Raw genomic sequence first — 18,567 nt, forward strand, 5'->3', positions numbered from 1 at the left:
GCAACCTGGTCTAGTAGAAGGTGTCCCTGCCCATGGCAGGGGGGTTGAAACAGGATGATCATTAAGGTCTCTTCAACCCCCCCAAATTCTATGATGCTGTGATTCTATGGTGTGCCCATGGGTTTACCATCATCTCTTGAAGGGCTTAAAAGTGTAGTTTATCTGAGTGGAGCGTATGGATGCAGTACACCTTTAAACACCTGGTGGCTGTGCAGGACTGTGTGAAGTACTACTGGTTCAGCCTTGCTCTGCTTGCTCAGCAGCAGAGGGAGCAGGCAGGGTTGTGAGCCTGCCGTGAGCCTGTCATCAGGCCCTGCTCTGGTTTTACTCTTTGTGACTGTCAGCACAAGCTCGTGCCTTTCTGGTGCTGCAGACCATCCTGGTCTGCAGTGCCTGGAGGGGATGAGGCAGAGGAGACAGTGTGAAGTACAAGGGGTTTGTGTGTAGCACCGTCTGTAAGACCAAACTCCTTGCATCCTGAGGGTGGGACAGAGCCACGCTGTGCTGTCTCTGTTGTACAGCCAGAGGCAGGGTAATGCTCATATCAGTGTGCTGGCTACACCACTCTCTGCAACTTCAAGACCTCATTCCCTTGATCCGGTATGTCCTCCCTCAGCCTGCAGCCTTTCCCCTTTAATCCCTCCTTTCAGAGTTTGAGTGTTTGTGCTCCTTTAGGAGAAAGCCTGTCTCCTCTTATCTGCTGGGTGGTGATGTCCTGTGAGCCCTGTGGTTTCCCCAGCTTTCACTTTATCTGTGGATTGAAAGCAGGCCTGAGCAGGCAGCTCAAAGCTCAGTGACAGCATTTGCACCCACAGGGTCTGCTGCTCTCCGTCAGGCTCTGGAGATTCCCATGGTGAGGTCCTAGGACAGGTAGGAAGTTGTTCCCACACCTAGGGCTATGGTGGGAGCATGGCCCTGAGCAGGCCAGGAGAAAAAGATGCCCATGGAAATGAGGGATGATGGCAAATGAGGAGCTGGCAGGACCTTGTGGGAAACCCCATGGGTACCTTGTTGGACCTTTACTGCACACAGTTCTGGTGGCCTAAACTAAAAAGGATAAGGAACTGTTAGAACAAGTCCATTTGATAAGAGGAGTGGAGCACCTCCCCTGTGAAGAAAGGCTGAGAAAGTTGGGACTGTTCAGCCTGGAGAAGGTTGTGTGGAGACCTCATAGAAACCTTCCAGTATCTGAAGGGGCCTACAGGAAAGCTGGTGAGGGAGCCTTTTGTCAGGAACTGTACTGACAGGACAAGGAGTACGGGTACAAACTGAAAAAGGGGAAATTTAGTTTAAAAAAAATACTTTACTATGATAGTGGTAATATAGTGGAATGGGTTGCCCAGGGAGATCCTGGATGCCCCAGTTCTGCCAGTGTTCCAGGCCAGGCTGGATAAGGCCTTGAGGAACCTGTTCTAGTGGGGGGTGTCTCTGCCCATAGCTAGGGGGGTTGGGATTAGATGACCTTTAAGGTCCCTTCCAATCCTTAACATTCTATGATTCTATGACCTGAGCTACCCCTATGCTTCCATTTCACTCCCTGTTAAATATCTGCAGACAGGGGACATTTTTTAGGGCTTTTCACAGATCAAAGCTAGCAGGGTGCCTCAAAACCCATCATGTGTTGCTTCCTACAAAAATGACCTTGTTCTGTCTAGAAGTCAAACAAGGGCAGGAGTAGAGTGTGGCCCAACATGGAGTGGAGGGCCCCTCTCCTAGCCGGGAGGGTTCCACTCTGTTGCCCAACAATGGGGACAGTGTCACCCCGGCAACCCGTTCGTGCAGAGCCCTTGCTCTCCCTGACTAACTCTGCTCCTGCTGACTCTATCCCCTCACGGATTACCTCAGTTTGAGTAAGCTGTAGCAGCCTGGGGCAGGGCAGCACTGTGCCTGAAGCAGGATCCCACCAGTGAACCTCCTTCTGTTTGTCCCTTCGCCTCCCACTTCCGTCCAGCACGATAAGAGCCAGCCTGGTATCATGGCTGAGTACGAGCAGGTGACGAATCCTTGGTCAGCTTCAGGGCAAGGGACAGTGGTGTGTGGGGGGAGCTGAAATGCTGTGAAAAGTGGTATCCTGGGAATGGAGAGCAGGATAACAGTACAGAGAGCAAAGCCATCTGCTGGGAGACAAATATCAGGGGCGTCTGCAACTTGCTTGGTGCCTGCCATCGGTAAAAAATGACCACGAGTGTTAAATATGAGACCATAGGGAGCAGGTACTCTAGGGTATGTCAGCTGGGGTCTGTACTGGACAGCTAAGGTCATACCAGCGCTGTAATGATCTCTCTGACTGGGTCTTGCTTCCTGAAGGGCACTGGAGATATCTCAGTACCATATTCAGTTGATCTGATTGAGGAACAAGCTGTTCTCATCCTCTGCTGTGCTCTCTGCTCATGCTCCTCTTGGCCTCTAGGGAGAAAAAGTTCCACCAGCAGGGCTGCAGCATCTGCAGTGGCAATGTTCCACGTGCTGATTAGCCCAGTTAAGAGATAAATGAGCTCCTAGGTGCAGAGGAGCATGTGCACTGTCAAACTGAGCCAGAGAAGTTATTCCCTGCAGAATGCCTTGGAGTTCCTGGGTTGTCATCCTTCCTGGGGCTGCTAGAGCAGGATCCAGGGGCGTTATTCCCCCAGTTCTTTAGTACCATGGGTATCGACACCAGCACACTTAGTGGGCCTTGACTGTGCCAAAACCTTCCTCTCCAAACTGAGACCTTTATTACTACTGCTGAAAGCACACCTGCCTTATGGAAGAAAATGGGTTTGGTTTAGCAGGTGGCTGCCTAATGGGCAGGGGGAAACGTGGTAAAATCATTGTAAGGCCAATGCTGAGTGAAGTTTCAACCTGTGAGGAAATCAAGGTAAACATCAGGAGGCACTGTGGGGCTAAGCACAAACAGCTAATGCTCCTCTAACAAACCTTATAGGAACACTTTTAAGGATAGCACCTGCAAGAAATAAATTACCTCATGACTGTGATGGGGTAATGCTGGCACATGGACAAACACCTTTGAGAATTTGGCCTAAAATTAGAGGAAAGTGTCTAATCTCCAGACCAGCAAGTTCTGGTGACGGGGTCCAACAGGGGGAGCTGGGCAAAAAGCATCTACCCCTAAAATGGAGCCTTGCCTGGTCACCGAAGGGTCGATGTGATGTGACTGTCTATGTCAGCAGGGACTGCATTTAGTGACCCCAGAGATCCCCATCAGCCCTGCGGGTAAGTGAAACCAAGCAAGTACTAGCAGGTACCATTGGGCAACCAGCAGATATTTGCAATCCAGCCCTTGGCTGACTCACATGGTTTGCACTTGCTCAAGATCACTACATCTGGATGCAGGGAGAGGGACAGTCCAGCTCACCTGGGGGTAGGTACCTCCACGTGGGTGTGCACTTTGGAGTCCATCACTCCATGTCCCTGTGCAGACACTGGAGGGAATGTGTCAATATCTAGTGTGACTTATAGGTCTGGCCTCAGATGCTTATTTTAGGTGGGGAAGAACTGCCCGTTGGAGCTGCCTGTTTTTCCCTGCTGACTGTAAAGTGGCAGGTGTCAGGTGCAGGCTCATAGACTTTGGGTTTGTGTGCTGTCAGATCAGAGGTGCTCTGACCTACATGATCTATGGAAAGGTGTTGGTTTTGTTATTGTTACTCTCGTTGAACACGTCTGTCACTTCAATGTCTAAAAATACATGGAGGAACCCCAAAATTAAACAGGTCTCACATTTTCAGTAGCCAACAGAGGAACCCTTCTGAACACTTTTAAGGGAGAAATTAATGTCTCAGTGCCATCTTGTGGAATGACCTGAACAAAAGGACAGGCAGCAGCAAGACACATATCTAGTGATTCATGATGGTTTCCTAGAAGCATGGTGAAATTTTAGGGAAGTAAGTGATAATGCTGGGAATCACACTACAAATATTATCACCAAACCAAAGATTTCTATTGTGAACAGAGACTGCCTTTTTTTCCTGAGAAGACTGCAAGTCCATGGGAACCCAGTGTTCCCAGGAGCTACCTGTCCATTTTTCAGCCCAAATCAGAATATGGGGATGCCTATAGTTAAAGCCTGAATGCAGGAGACAAAGCCTATCAGCGACACAGTAGATTCATAGTCCACAGGGAAAGAATCCACTTGGAAGGCTCCTTGAGATCCAGGAGTGAAAAACAAAGTTGTAGATCCAGTTGCAGGTGATACTGACCCATTCACACCTTGTCCACCCGAGAAAGGCTGTGAGACCTCCAATACTTGCAGATCTCAGGTGACATGTAAAGTCATCTGGAAACTACCATATGCAAAACAAACTTGATGCTCTTGTCACTACCCCAACCTCGTGCTCCAGGGCCCACGTCTGTGCTCCACCAATAAACAATTGCATGGCAGAGAATGAAGTGACCTAGAAAGATTTATCTAGTGCTTGTTCTGTGCCACAGCACAGCTCACAGACTCTTAGGAAGAAAACCTTCCCACCTAGAAATATGCAGTAGGAACACTCTTGCAAGCAACACGATCACCATCTGTCATAATTAGATGATCCTTAGTGTCAGAGACAGACTAGTAATTTACTGCATATTTATCCAGACATTCACTGGGGGTCAAAGGCTAATCTGTTGCTGGAGGAGGGATTACCCCATTGCATAAAACTCTCCCTGCCAGAAGATAGACAATCATCTATGGAGCAGAGGAGAATCAGCTTCACAGGTTCTTCCATACAGCTGCTGAGGGTCCTGTGGGTGAAAGAAAGCTCATCAACTTTTGCCCACGCAGTAGAGCAAAGGGAAGCAACAACCATGGGCAGCACAAGCAGAGCACCATGTCCCCAGTGGGGCAGCTGCTGGTAACCTCTGCAGAGCTGTCCTCTGCAGAGCCACGCTGAGAAGCTGCAGCAGGCTGAGAGGAAGGCAAAGAAAACCAGCAAAGAACCAGATAAGGCTCACAGGGAAAGGTCTCGAGTGTTCAGTGGATGTAAGTTTTTCCATGATTAAACAAAGGCATTGAAATGTTTTCACCGTGGAGAGGTAAGAGCACCTGGTAAGGAGGGAGATAAGCAGAGGGAATCAGGAGATGGAGGAGGAATCAGGACAGCAATGGTTCTGCTCTGGCAGCTGGATGAGACTGAAGGTTTCTGGAGACCATTTCTGAGCTGGGTTTCTCCTTGGCCCACACAAGAAGACAGACAGGGTGGCTGGTGGCACGACTCTCCGCTAGTGAGATGTCACTGCAGACACAGGTGCATTCAACAAGAGCACATATTCAATCTGAAGCAATGCATTATGCTCTTCCCAGCTGAGGACAGCAGCGCACACAGGCTCCAGGCAGAGCACCCTCGTGCAGAATGGGCATTCAAATAGTCCTGCATGGGAAAATGGTCCTAATCCCATCTGTTTTAAAAAAAATGGCACCAAACCACCAGTGAGTGGGTTACAATGCAGAGCAGAGAAAAAGTTCTCATTCAGTTCCAGTGGAAAAGTTTACAGAGAAAGACAGCCTTAAGAGCATAACAAGGCTACTTACAGCTCCACTGTTCTGAGGATAGGCTGTTCCTGGGCAGACACACAGGGTCTGTAATGTCTCAGTAATAGAAATATTGCATCCATATGATATAGCTTCTAAAGGATGGCACGTGTGTGGGGGCAGACTTTGAAGCTAGCTGCTGCTTTATTGGCTTGTTCATCGTTAACCAAATGAATGAAGGTGTCTGGGGGTGAAGAGAGGGTGCCAAGTTTCAAAGGGTAACTTGGCTCAGTGTAATGAAGTGTGTTTTCACAACAGCGGCACCGTGTCTACATCCCGAGGTCGGAGCGGACAATGTTTGAGAAGATTCAGAAGGTGCTCACACTTCGTAGCAGCATCATGAAGGAGCTGCTGGCAGAAGCACTGGGAACATTCATCCTCATGGTAAGGAGGAGATGGGTCCAGACATGCGTGTGTATGTGTGTGTGTGTGTGCAACCCTTTAAAACAGCAATTTGTAAGGTCAGTGGTTTCCTACCACATCCTCAGGGTTGCTCAGTGGCTGTTATGGCTCACCCCTCCGCTGCGGTGGGATGGCAATTTTTCATCAGGTAGACTATCTGCCAAAAACCTTCTGGAGCTAAAAAGTAATGCAGGGAGTGGGAGGTGAGTGCTGGGAGACAGTGAAGCAGGTGGGATAGAACCACAGTATCACAGAACCATTTAGGTTGGGAAAGACCTTTAAGAGTTCAACCATTAACCCAGCACTGCCAATCCCACCACTAAACCATGTCCCTGAGTGCCACATCTACACATCTTTTAAATACTTCCAGGGTGTTATATATATTATAATTTCCATATATGATACAGATATATTATAATATATATTTAATATTTATACCTCCACCACTTCCCTGGCCGGCCTGTTACAATGTTTTGCAACCCGGTTGGTGAAGAAATTTTTCCTAATATCCAATCTAAATCTCCCCTGGTACAACTTTAGGCTGTTTCCTCTTCTGTCATTGTTACCTGGAAGAAAGAGACTGACCCCCATTTGGCTACACTATCCTTTCAGGTAGTTATAAAGAGTAATAAGGTTTTTGAACCTCCTTTTCTCCCAGCTGAACACCCCCATCTCCCTCAGACATCCCTCATCAGATTTGTGCTCCAGACCCTTCCCCAGCTTCACTGCCCTTCTCTGGACATGTCATTGTTTCAGTTCTCTCCTAGGAGAAAACTGAGGAAGAGTTTGGGAATGAAATCAAAGAGCAGTGTCTAGTCAGATGAGCTAACACAACACTTGTGTCAAACACCCTGAAAGATCCCATACAGTGAATTGAGGCTTTTCTTCCTGCTGTGCCAGGGGTAATGGTGTGGTTGGTGGGTCCTAAACAGGTCTGGGGGGCAGACCCTGACTCCACTGTCACAGACAGCAGCTGTGAAATGAATGCAGAGTTCATCCAACTTCCTCTTTTGGTGTTGCCAGGGTAATGGACCTTCCAGAGGAACAGCCCACCATTAGGAAATGTAATTACCGGGTGTGAAGTATGCCAGGATTTCACTTTTGGTTTTCTTGCTGCCAATTGAGTAGTGCTTATGCAAATCATTCATAAACTCCCCCCTTGCCTGAGGGATCTGTTTCACAAAGAAAAAGCCAAGTGGGCTTGAGCTCCTGGGCTGCTTCTGAATGTTTGGGGAAAGGGTAAGGCAGGCTTTACAGTCAGAATTGATCTCTGGTGGGGGTGAAGTATCCAGGGGGATCAGAGACTGTGAGTGTTGGACCAACACAGTGCAATGAGATCCTCCTCTCAAAAAGACCAGTGTCTGTTTGTGCCAAGTTACTACACCTGGACTTAGCCTGGGCTGAGATGCTTTGGACTGGACAGAGGCTGGCATGCAAAGGCTGAGCATAACCCCAATAACGTGCACTTGGAGATCTGCGCAGGAGGAAGATAAGATTTGTATAAGCATAGGAACCTTTTGATAGAGCTGTCTGTACAAACAAAAGTGCTCATTTAAAGGAGCAACACCCATGCAGAGGGTGGTTGCTTTTTATCACACCATATTGCACATCCACCTCCTTGAAGTTCACTCCTAGGTAGTGTTGTACCCATAGTAAGTCAGAGCACAGGCACCTGTGAGACCTCAGAAACAGCTTAGCAAATCATTTTCCAAAAGCAAACTGCTTGCTATTCCCTTTGTTATTTGGTGGTAGAAGTTACCAAGTGAAAAAGAACAATTCAGGGTTGTCCTGCCATAGCTGTCTCTGGGAAGCAGCATGAGGTAGAGACTTCTCTCTGCACTCTGACAGTCCAAGGCAGATTGTGTGGCCTGCAGCTCACACTGGCTCTTCCCTCACTGATCCACGTGAGGGAATAGAGTTAAAGTGGATGTGGACTCCCATCAAGGGCTGATGGCGAGCATCATCCAGCACCCAGCTCTTCAGGAGCATCTTGGCCCTCAGTGCAAATGGGAATGTGCTGGATGCACCTCCAGGATGCCTGGATGGCTGTTATTTGGACAACAGCACTCACCTCCAGGGCCTCTCACTTTGATAGACTGGCAATGTCGATAAAGGAGGAACCAGGCAGTAGGACTAAAAAGCGCAAGGGCTAGGGAAGAAGTTAAAAAAAAGAAAGTATTTTGGGACTGCGAGGATACAGGAAGAGAAGAGAGGTTTGGATCTGTGCTGGAAAATAGATTCTGTGGCCTGGCTTGTGTTTTTTTTCAGGATAATGCTGTTCATGCATAGTTATATCTCCTGCCTCGTAACCTTCTCTCTGCACCTGTGTGCTCTCCTGCAAAACCTGTGCCTTATGCATTTGTCTTCCCTTGGATCTTAGCTCTGGAAAATTCAGAGATGAATATGCACATGCTTTGCAGATGCTGCTGGACATCATAAACTGCTTTTGGGGTTTTTTGCTAAGGCAATCTGAGAAGAGCTCACGCTGTGCAGGCTGCAGCTCTGTGCAAAGCACAGGGCGTGGTCTGTGTATCTGAGAGATAAAACAGCATCCCCGGGGAGCAGGGGATTTGGGCGATGTCTGAAAGCATCGAGGGGAAGCAGATGCATGAGATAAAATGTGGATACAGGCAGAGCAGCCAGAAAGGATCAGAAAAACAATACAAGCCAGAGTAGAAGTTTAGATGCTGGAGAACATATTGACTTCCTTGTTTTTGAAAGACATGTCATCCTGCTTAAACATCAGTGCAGCCCAAGGAGCAGGATACACTTTCCAAACCCTAAGTGGTTTGTGAGGCCGAAACCTCACAAGAAGCCTCGTCCTTTTCCAGATTTCAGTGTGAGAGCGTTCAAAGAACTGATTTTTCCAATCTGTTACCATATTTAAAAACTGACATAAAACTTATTTTCAGGACAGAGCAATTTCTTGAATATGTCTTTTCCTGCTGGAGAGTGTTTACTTTTAATTTTTTCACTGTTTCTCCTTTAGTCATTAAAAAAATACTGAAACTTCAGCTGTTTTCAAACCGAAAGTCTTATGTGTTGGATGGGAAAGTCAAACCAGAATTTCCTCTCTTGTCTTTTGCTGGAATGTTACCAAAATTATAGTCGAATTTGGCAAATAGCTGTATGCTGCCCAAACTACATTTTTAGTCAGGAAATTGCACACTAGGAAAAGAAAGACAATAGGAATCTGCTCACCCTCCTTCCATCCATCTTGCACATTGCCCCTGAGTGGTTCATGGTGATGCTCCCCTGCCTCATGTCCCTGGTTCCAGGCCCAGACACCTCTGCTGTGGCTGTGTGAATGATCCTCAATGAGCCCCAGCTCTCGGTGTGGGTGTCTGGGTTTTGTCTCCCCACACTCAAGCAGAACAAGAGTGCCTGGTTTGGTTTGATGGGCACCAATGAGAAGTATCCCGGGTATCACTTCAGTTTTTGCAGGGGAGGCTTGTTCTTTGTCTTCTGACCACGGCACCTTAGAGACTTCCTGTCTTAGGGAGTTTATTAGTACTGCAGAAGAAGTAGCAAAGAAGACCAGTCTACCACAGCAACTTTTAAATATTTTTCTTAAATACTTTTAACACTCCTTTCTCTCTTTCTTCTTCCACAGGTTTTTGGCTTGTCCTCTGTGGCACAAGTGGTATTAGGAAAAGGAAACACTGGTCAGTATCTGAGCATCAATATGGCATTTGGCATTGGTGTTACTTTGGGAATCCATGCAGCTGGAGGAATATCTGGTGAGCAGGACACCTGAGCATGTGACATATCCATGTCCCCTAAAGGCCACATGCATTGGGAACAGCACCAGTGGGCTGTGGAGGGGCTGATAGTATGGCACAGTGGAGCAGTGCCCTCACCCCAAAAAGGGCAGTCCTAGGGTACCCAAGCAAGAAGAGCAGAGCAGGTCTGGTTGGTGACCATGACCAGGGTCAGCTTTGTGAGCTGGACAATACAGACAAGTCTGGGAGGAGGGGCAGTCAGAGGCCAGGCCAAGGAATTGCGGTGGCGTGGCACTGTCAGGGGAAACAAGGGACAAGGCAGGCACAGCACAACTACAGCTGCCCCCAAACTTGTGTTCTGAGCTGTGATGGGGCAAGTGGGATGGGGAGGGTGGCAGAGGTTCTGCCTTCCCCTCCTGCTGCAGAGCCAAGTTTCAGCAGTTCTCCCATTAGGCAGTTGGGATATGCCATCATGGCCTAAGGAGACAGGGAGCTCCCAAAACATGCTGCTGATACAGCCCGTGGGGAAGTAAATAATTCATTGCAAAGGAGAGCTTACTGCTGATGTCGCAACAAGGAATGGTATGCAAATGTCCTCCTAACCATCCACATCCATGCCCACATGCCCCACACGAACTTGGGAGGTGGTGTTTCAGGGCCGTTGAGTGCCATCCCTCACATGACAGAGCGTTACCTTTGCCTTGTGCTATTTCTGCACTGATTTGCACCAAGAGACAAGATTAATGGCTCTAATGGGCAGAAAATTAAAGCAACTCTTTTCTCTTGAACTGTTGGAGCAGGGTGAGGTCCAAGCCTAGGGCTTTCTTGGAAAAATTTTCCATGCGAGCAGTCAGGTCTTGGTTTCCTTGACATTTTGGAGCTGGTAGAAACATCCTGGGCAAAGTGGGCTGAGGAAAGTAGGTCCCACCAGTCCCAAGTGACTTTTGAGAAGAAGCTGCTCTGCTGAGGGCAGAGGGCAGAGAGAAGGGATCTCAGCTCAGCCAGCAACAGTCTGGTTATGGAGCAAACTTCAGGGATTCCTGTCATAGTAGTTTGGCTTCAGTGTGTCACAAGATGCTTCTTGTGATCTCTGAAATGGTTGGTCATACCCGCAAAGGAGCAGAGGATCAAAGAAAAAGGGATCTACCCCCAGTTTCAGTTGTGGTTGTTGGACTATAGCAAGGCAATACATGCACTTTTACTTCACTCTGTCCTACACTTTAATGAGACGATGGGTGTCTGCATCTTACCCCTTCTGGAGTTTGGAGTAGGAGATGGCCATTAAGGTTAGAACATTTACTGACCCCTAAAGTTTATACCTACTGGGTAAGAAAAACAAATATTTCCTTTAGACTCATGGGGACATGGGGCCTGGAGAACACACCAACGGCACCAAACCTGGATCCATGTAGTCCTTCTCCAAAAGCACCATTGTGATATGAAGCTCCTCCACAGAAAGTGTCCCATCAAAGCAGGGAAAAATGGCCTAGCACTGTATGAAAGCTGCATACTGAAAGATATCAGGAAATACAGTCCAAGGTTACAAACTCTGCAAGGGAAGGACAGCGTCTGCTTCAAACTAGTGGGAGCAACTATGATCCGGCCATGGTTGAACATCCTGGCAACCCCTTCTCAATGCAGCGATGTCCAAGAGCTCACCTGAGTCCCTGACAACAGCCCTGTGTAGGATTTGCCATGCAGTCACAAAGATATGGGCCATCAGTGGCTGATTTTGCAGTTTCCCTAGTACCTCATGCCTTGCCTGCCAGGTATGCTAAGGGCCCACAGCTCCCATCAGCTAGGGTACTCAGCTTTGCCTGGACAGGGCCCTTCTTGTCTATCTGATGTGTCCAGAAGGCCTTGCAATTGTTTGGGATAAGATTTGCCTCAGCTACCTGAAGCCATTTAAAGAGTGGCTAAGTCTAGGCTCTTTTTAAGCTCAATAAAGAGAAGCCCACTGAGAAAGTCACAGAGAAACTCATGCCACGTCAAGAAAGGTATCTCTGACTCGTAAGGTGATCCATGCTCTGGAGACAGCCTGTGGTCTACAGAAGTTTTAGAAGATTAAAGCTAGTAGGTCTTTGACCTGCACGATTTAGCTGAGCAGGGAGAACAGGTCAGTTTTGTGTCTGTGCAGGAGTAAGACCTTGCTCTGAGAGAGTCTTGGTGTTCTGCAACAAGGTCTGGGTAACCATCGTGGGGCATAGAACCATGGAATGCTTTAGGTTGGAAGAGGCCTTTAAAGGTCGTGTAGTCCAACCGCCCAGCAGTGAGCAGGGACATATTCAACCAGAGCAGGTTGCTCTGAACCCTGTCCAACCTGGCCTTGAATGTTTCTAGGAATGGGGCATCTGCCCAGTCACATGCTCTTAACCAGCTACATCAGGGCTGAGGTCACTCTCTTTTTCTGTGATTTTGCAGGAGGTCACCTGAATGCTGCCATCACCATCACGGAGTGCATTTTAGGAAATCTGAACTGGAAAAGGCTCACAGCTTACCTGATCGGCCAGTTCCTGGGCTCCTTTTTGGCAGCAGCCACTGTCTTTGGCCTCTACTATGGTACTGTTGTGTCTTTTATCACAGGGTTGCTGTAGTTATCCCTTACTCAACTCACATTGTAAAAAATATCTCCTTTTAGAGTCCCCAGCAAGATTTCTGGGTGAGGAGGGCAAGGCTTGTGAGACACACTTTATAGCTCACAGTCAGAGCAGGTCCCAGATACTTCTGGGAAGGATATGCAGTTCCTGGACAACATAGCTCCTTTTGCTCAGGGCATTCCCAATTTCAAAACCTGTCCTCAACTGAAGTGCAGTAGTTGCATTTTGTCACCATTTTGTTTCCAGGTCTGCAGGGGCTTGAGTTACATGAACTACTGTGTATCAGGTACAGCCGGAGCTCTGGGGGACTCTGATGGTCTGTGGAGAACAGGGTCACAGACACCAGGGGTTTTGAGCTGTGAGCAGAGGACCTGCCAGCCGTTGTTTCCAGCATGTCTCAGTCTCAGGGTTGGAGGCCTCCGGTGCATCCAGGCTGCTGGAGCAGGGATAGGGGGCATAAGGAAGAAATTGCAGACCAAAGTCTGTGGGCAACATCTTCCATTGCCTCTCTTCTCCTTGGCGTCTGTGCTGGCTGCAATGGGTGCACATGTGAATGCGACTTGTGGGATGAACTCTGTGCTAAGTTCCCTAACTCTCACTTCTCCTAGATGCTCTGTACGACTACACCAAGGGGAACTTCACAGTCACAGGACCAACTGCCACTGCACTGATCTTCTCCACTTACCCTGCTCCCAACGTATCCTTGCTGGGGGCCTTCTTTACAGAGGTCAGTGGGAACGGCGGTGGTGTGCTAGGAGAAGGTGGGAGGTAACAGGTCTGCTTCAGGGTACCCTCAGGGTAATGCCTGCAGGAGGCTCTGCAGCTTGGTCCAAGTGACCTCTGGTCACTTCCCCTTCGTGCAGCACAAGCAATGGGAAATGAGAAGCTGACCTGTATCAGCAACCATCTCCTTTGGGTTCTGGGCAGTTCCCTCAATTGTTCTTGCCTTTTTCGGATTCTACACCCAGGCAGCTGTGCTGGCTGCTCCTGCCCAGCAAAGAGAGCCTGGGATTGTCTTCACATGAGCACAGCCTGGATTGAAACTCTACAGTTTGAATATTCCAATTGGGACTGTGTACAATTGATTCCCAGCACACAGCACAATGTCCAGATGCCCAGCAATAGGAAAGGGATGTGTGAAGCACAGATACTGGAGAGGGAAGATTCACTTTTAGTAAATATCTTAGGAACTAGTGATTTTGTTCCTGAGCTAACAAAACTCCTGCCTTGCCATGATGAGGGAGGTGATGAGAGTGGGAAGAGCTACAGGTGGGGAGCTGATCACTCAGCCTCCTGTGCAGCAGGCAGTATTCTTGCTGCCCAAGAAAGCAAATGACAGTGACAGTACATTGCTGAGAGCTGAAGTGTTTCTGGTTTTGTTGGCATTTCTGCAAGCAGACCAAGGCTCTCCAGCTGCATTTCCCGAAGCTGAAGGAGACAGGAGTCATCACCTCTATATAAACTGTGGTTCTTGATGTACTGGGCACTGGACATCTACAAATGCCAGCTACGTACTGTTACTGATGGGACATTCAGTTTCTCAGATGAGAATCTGCTATCTGCAGGAAGGGCTAAAGCAACAGGCCATAGTAAAAACATCACTCCCTCCAGAGAGAATCAGATTTGTCTTGTTAGCCGTTTGCTAAAGTTCTGCTTCTGTTAGACAAAATGTACTTAAAACAGCCCTTTTCCCTGACCTGAGAGGTCAAGAGGGAGAGTTTGTTACTGAGAAGTTTGTATCAGTCTTAGAGCACTTTTGGCAATGAGGTGAGAAATGATTTGTTGAGAAATGAGTCTAGAATTGTCTTCAGTCCACCTGTGAGGCAGGAGTAACATTTGGGTCCTCCCTGCCTTAATCAGACCATGAATCTTACCTCCTCTGATTCTGGGAAGCCTCTTCTCCTCTGCTGAGCAGAATCCTTCCACCTTCCCCATTCTCTCTCGTGACCTGTTCTCCTTTTTCTGCTCCTGCAGTTTATGGCGACAGTTATGCTGGTCCTGGGCGTTCATGTCATCCACGATGACAAAAACAACGCAGCCCTGAAAGGCACTCAGCCCCTGATCTGTGGTATCCTGGTCCTGGGCATCGGCCTGGGAATGGGGATGAACACAGGTTATGCCATAAACCCCTCCCGGGACCTGCCCCCCAGGATCTTCGCTGCAATTGCTGGCTGGGGAACAGAAGTCTTCACGTAAGTGATCTGTTCTGCTTTTACACTGCCCAACTTGCGAGGAGGAAGGCCCAAGACAAAATGGTCTTGAGGCCTTTTTCTTTGGGCCAAGTGATGGTGTCACTGCAGAGTGTGTTCTCCATTCTCAGAGAGCTAGGGCTGTGCCTAGAGGAGCCCTGGGCACTCTATTCTGTACACCAAATTTGGGGTACATTAATTGTCCTCCATGGCATTCACCTTGACACTCTGATACCTCAGTTTGGGCACCACATTGGTGACCCATTCACTGGAGATCTGGCTGGTTATTGCACTGACCAGAGAGCCAGAACACATTCTACTCACCTGAAAGCAGGTACTTACAGCTGGATTGCTGAATAGCTCTCCTAAATTTAGATGTCTGAATCTGGAGATGAAACCCTGCCTTCCCCTATCCAGTAGGACGATGCCATGCCATGGCTTCTCCTATGGTGTGGTTATTACCGGAGTCTCCTGTGCCGGATGCCCGTTTTCCTTAAATTCCCTGAAAATGTATTTGAGAGGTTGGTAGAGGAGGTGCAGATGTTATTGGAAAAGGGGAGGGAAAATGTGGGTGCCTGTGTCTAAGTCACACTCCTCAAGATCATGTAGACTGTTTCTTTTGGATAACAAGAAAACTGCAGACAGTGTGGAGCTACGTTTTCATGCTGATGGGGAAAATGACCTTCCCTCCAGCAATCAGGTGGTGGAGAGCAAATTTGTCTAAGCCCAGTACACAAAGTGGGACAGGCACCTCTGCTCACATAGCTCACTCCCAGCAGACTCAGCTCACTCCTGCTGCACAATGAGGTGCCAGGGTAAGGAGTTCCAGCCTGGCTCACCAGCTGCCTTTTCTGTGTTTCTTTTTAGGGCTGGACATCACTGGTGGTGGGTCCCAGTCACAGCTCCAATTCTGGGAAGTCTTACTGGTGCTTTGACCTACAAACTCTTCATTGACATTCACAACAAACCTGATGAGGAAATTGAAAATAGGAAAGAAGAGAGAGGTGTGGAGACTTCCAAGCTGTGACAGCCACGTGCTTCGATGACACATAGGAGGAGCACACTGTTTGTCCAACATGCAGATGAGGGACTAGTCTTCAGTAAACCCACTCTGCTTAACCAGACAAACTTGGTCTCTGAGATAATGGGCAGACCTGGGTAGGGTTGGACCTGACTGTAACCTGAAGAAATGATTTAATCTCTGTTTAAAAATCTGCCAAAAAACCCAAACCCAAATGCAATCATCACATTTTGAAGAAAAGCAAAGCAGAGCTGCAAGACTCCACATACCTATATATTCATACATATCAAAATACCGGAGTCAACAATGGCAGAAAAAATGTGATTATGTTTATTAATATAGAAATTTGGTCTGGAATATTCCTTGGTAAGAGGCAGATACCACCCTACTTAAGGATAGTTTGGCAGAGCACAGAAAAGAGAAGAGCAAGGACAATCTAAAATAGAAACAAGAACTTTTTTTTTTTTTTTTTAATCTGAACATTCAGGAAGCATCAAAAAATTACTAAACTAAATCACAGGGTCTCCTGAATCCTGCCACAGCTCTGCTGGAACACGCTGGCATCACAGAACCATGTGTGTTACTGACAGGCTAGACTTGAACTATCACCAACTACCACCATATGACAGTATTCAGGTAACTTCTGTGACAGTATCCCCAAAAACTCAAACAACATCCCCCCCACCCCAAACACATTCTTTTTCCACTCTGAATGCATGAGAAATATGAGCAGAGGTTGCCCTGCTGTTGCAGGAATTCTGCTACCTCCATCTGAATGAGGAAGTGGGCCTGCACCAGCCTTACAAGTTTGAGATCTCATTGGATTAAAACACCATCAGAAGCTGTCCGTTCCCAGGGGGGTGACCACAGTCTTAACTTTTCTAGAAAGTGCTTAAGCGCATATGGTATGTATGTCAAGTACATAACTGCAGTCCCAGGGCGGGGTGCCATGAATAAATGACAAAGAAATCTCCAAGAGTAGGAAGGGACAGAACATCATCACTGCACAGAATTCCAAAAAATTACATTTACTGGCTTTAATGATTATTCCCATCTCCCTATTAAAAGGATAAATAATGGACTCCTGTGGCATGGGGTGGGGTTGGGGTAGGTGCTTCCTCATGAGAGCTGACTTTATATTAGCAGAGCAGCTACAGCAGATCCTCACCTGTGCCAAGACACACATCAGCTTGAGAACGCAAAAGAGATTTTTTGCCTTTTGAGGGTGGCAGAGGGTGGCTGCCAGGCAATGCAGCAACTGCATTTGAGTGGGCCCGAGGCAGCACTGGAAGCCAGCAAAATATGCTTGAGCTGGGGCAGAGACTTTGTACAGTGACCATGGGACAGAAGTGGAAGAGCTGTCACATAGCTCAGTCTTTTGGCCTATGGGAACTAAATTGGGAACTTCAGAGTAGCTCAAGATGGATTAGCTAAAAGCACTGCAACCCATCACTTCCCAGTGAGAGATTCCCCACTGCATTAAAAAACCCCAAACAATCCAGCCCGCACCTTGCTCTTGCCACAAATCCTTGTGCACATCCTTCCCAAAGCATCTTCAAATACCCAATCACTATGGACAAAAATATTTAAGTATTTATTAAAATACTATTAAGCACTTACAGGGTGGCTTCATTTTTCTGAAGGCCATACAAATACTCATGAAAGCCTCACAACATCCCTGTGAGGTAGGTTTGTCTTGTGTCATTATGTGATGGTTTCATAAATTAAAGATGATGCTGTTTAAATAATCAACGCTTATTTGAAGACAGTGACTTTAATTTCCCTGTTTAGGCACAAAATGTGTTGGGTGCTACCATGCATTTCCAGCACATCTAGGAAGACAGAATAGCATAGAAAAGTAGTGGAAACAATCAAGTGTAACCGAAAACCAGTAGTGAATGGATTAAAGTGCAGTTCTAACCTGAAAACTTACAGTACAGAAAACAGCATCAGGGGCTTCTAAGGCTGTAGGATCTCAATAGCCCCTGGTAAGATCCCACCCAACTGAAAAGGCAAAGGCTGTTTTAATGGTCAGCTTTGCAAATGAATGTGTGACAAACCAAGGGGTCCTCCTTGCTGATGGGACTCAAGACCATTGACTCACCCTCGCTCAGAGGTTCCCGCAAGAGGGAGGCAATGTGGGATCTTGTAGCTTCTGGTTGCCTTTAGGCTTATTTGGAATCATGCATCCAGTTGGCAGCCAGTGATGTCCCCCAGGGATCAGTGCTGGGCCCAGTTCTATTTAATAACATTACTGATGATCTAGACAAGGGGACTGCGTGTACCATTAGCAAATGTGCAGATGACACCAAGCTGGGGAGAGTGTTGATCTGCTGGAATGCAGGAGGGCTCTGCAGAAGGACCTGGACAAGCTGGAGAGATGGTTTGATTCCAACGGGATGAAGTTCAACAAGGCCAAGTGCTGGGTCCTGCACTTTGGTCCCAATACCCCCCTGCAGCGCTAGAGGCTGGGCACAGAGTGGCTGGAGAGCAGCCAGGCGGAAAGGGATCTGGGGGTGCTGATCGACAGGAAGCTGAACATGAGCCAGCAGTGTGCCCAGGTGGCCAAGAAGGCCAGTGGCATCCTGGCCTTTATCAGGAGCACTGTGGCAGCAGGACAAGGGAAGTGGTTTTTCCCCTGTACTCAGCACTGGTGAGGCCACACCTTGAGTATTGTGTTCAGTTCTGGGTCCCTCAGTTTCAGGAAGCATATTGGGGTTTTGGAGCAGGTCCAGAGCAGAGCAAAGAGGCTGGTGAAGGGACTTGAACACAAGTCCTGTGAGGAGAGGCTGAGGGAGCTGGGATTGTTTAGCCTGGGAAAGAGGAGGCTCAGGGGAGACCTCATCACTCTCTACAACTACCTGAGAGGAGGTTGTAGCCAAGTGGGCTTCGGTCTCTTCTCCCAGGCAATCAGCAGCAGGACAAGAGGGCACGGGCTTAAGCTGTGCCAGGGGAAGTTTAGGTTGGATATTAGGAAGAAATTTTTTACAGGAAGAGTGATCAGGTATTGGAGTGGGCTGCCCAGGGAGGTGGTAGATTCATTGTTCCTGAAGGTTTTTAAGATGAGACTGGATGTGGTATCAGTGCCATGGTCTGGTAACCATGGCAGGGTTGGATCAAGGGTTGG

The 18,567-nt window shown here is 48.0% G+C and overlaps 1 protein-coding gene across 3 annotated transcripts; it reads left to right on the plus strand.

Annotated features, from left to right (window-relative positions):
• The first annotated feature begins 1,774 nt into the window (after positions 1-1,774).
• LOC114058131 (aquaporin-7-like) lies at positions 1,775-15,547 on the plus strand. 3 transcript variants are annotated; one of them, XM_027885167.1, is made up of 7 exons: positions 1,775-1,993; positions 5,768-5,893; positions 9,525-9,651; positions 12,055-12,192; positions 12,839-12,957; positions 14,205-14,422; positions 15,287-15,547. In XM_027885167.1, the coding sequence occupies exons 1-7, from the start codon at positions 1,976-1,978 to the stop codon at positions 15,444-15,446; spliced, it is 906 nt and encodes a 301-aa protein (XP_027740968.1). In that variant the 5' UTR covers positions 1,775-1,975; the 3' UTR covers positions 15,447-15,547. The 3 variants fall into 3 exon arrangements, with proteins under 3 accessions (XP_027740968.1, XP_027740977.1, XP_027740987.1); XM_027885176.1 differs by having other exon boundaries at positions 5,771-5,893; XM_027885186.1 differs by lacking the exon at positions 12,055-12,192.
• The last annotated feature ends 3,020 nt before the right edge of the window (positions 15,548-18,567 follow it).

Source organism: Empidonax traillii, unplaced genomic scaffold, assembly GCF_003031625.1.
Source record: "Empidonax traillii isolate 1590-97213 ecotype Southwest subspecies unplaced genomic scaffold, ASM303162v1 scaffold10:size5872457, whole genome shotgun sequence".
NCBI lineage: Eukaryota > Metazoa > Chordata > Aves > Passeriformes > Tyrannidae > Empidonax > Empidonax traillii.

Coding starts and splice junctions, on each gene's coding strand:
- LOC114058131 (XM_027885167.1), top strand. Junction 9,652..12,054: donor TGCAGCTGGAGGAATATCTG/GTGAGCAGGACA, acceptor GTGATTTTGCAG/GAGGTCACCTGAATGCTGCC. Junction 12,193..12,838: donor TGTCTTTGGCCTCTACTATG/GTACTGTTGTGT, acceptor CACTTCTCCTAG/ATGCTCTGTACGACTACACC.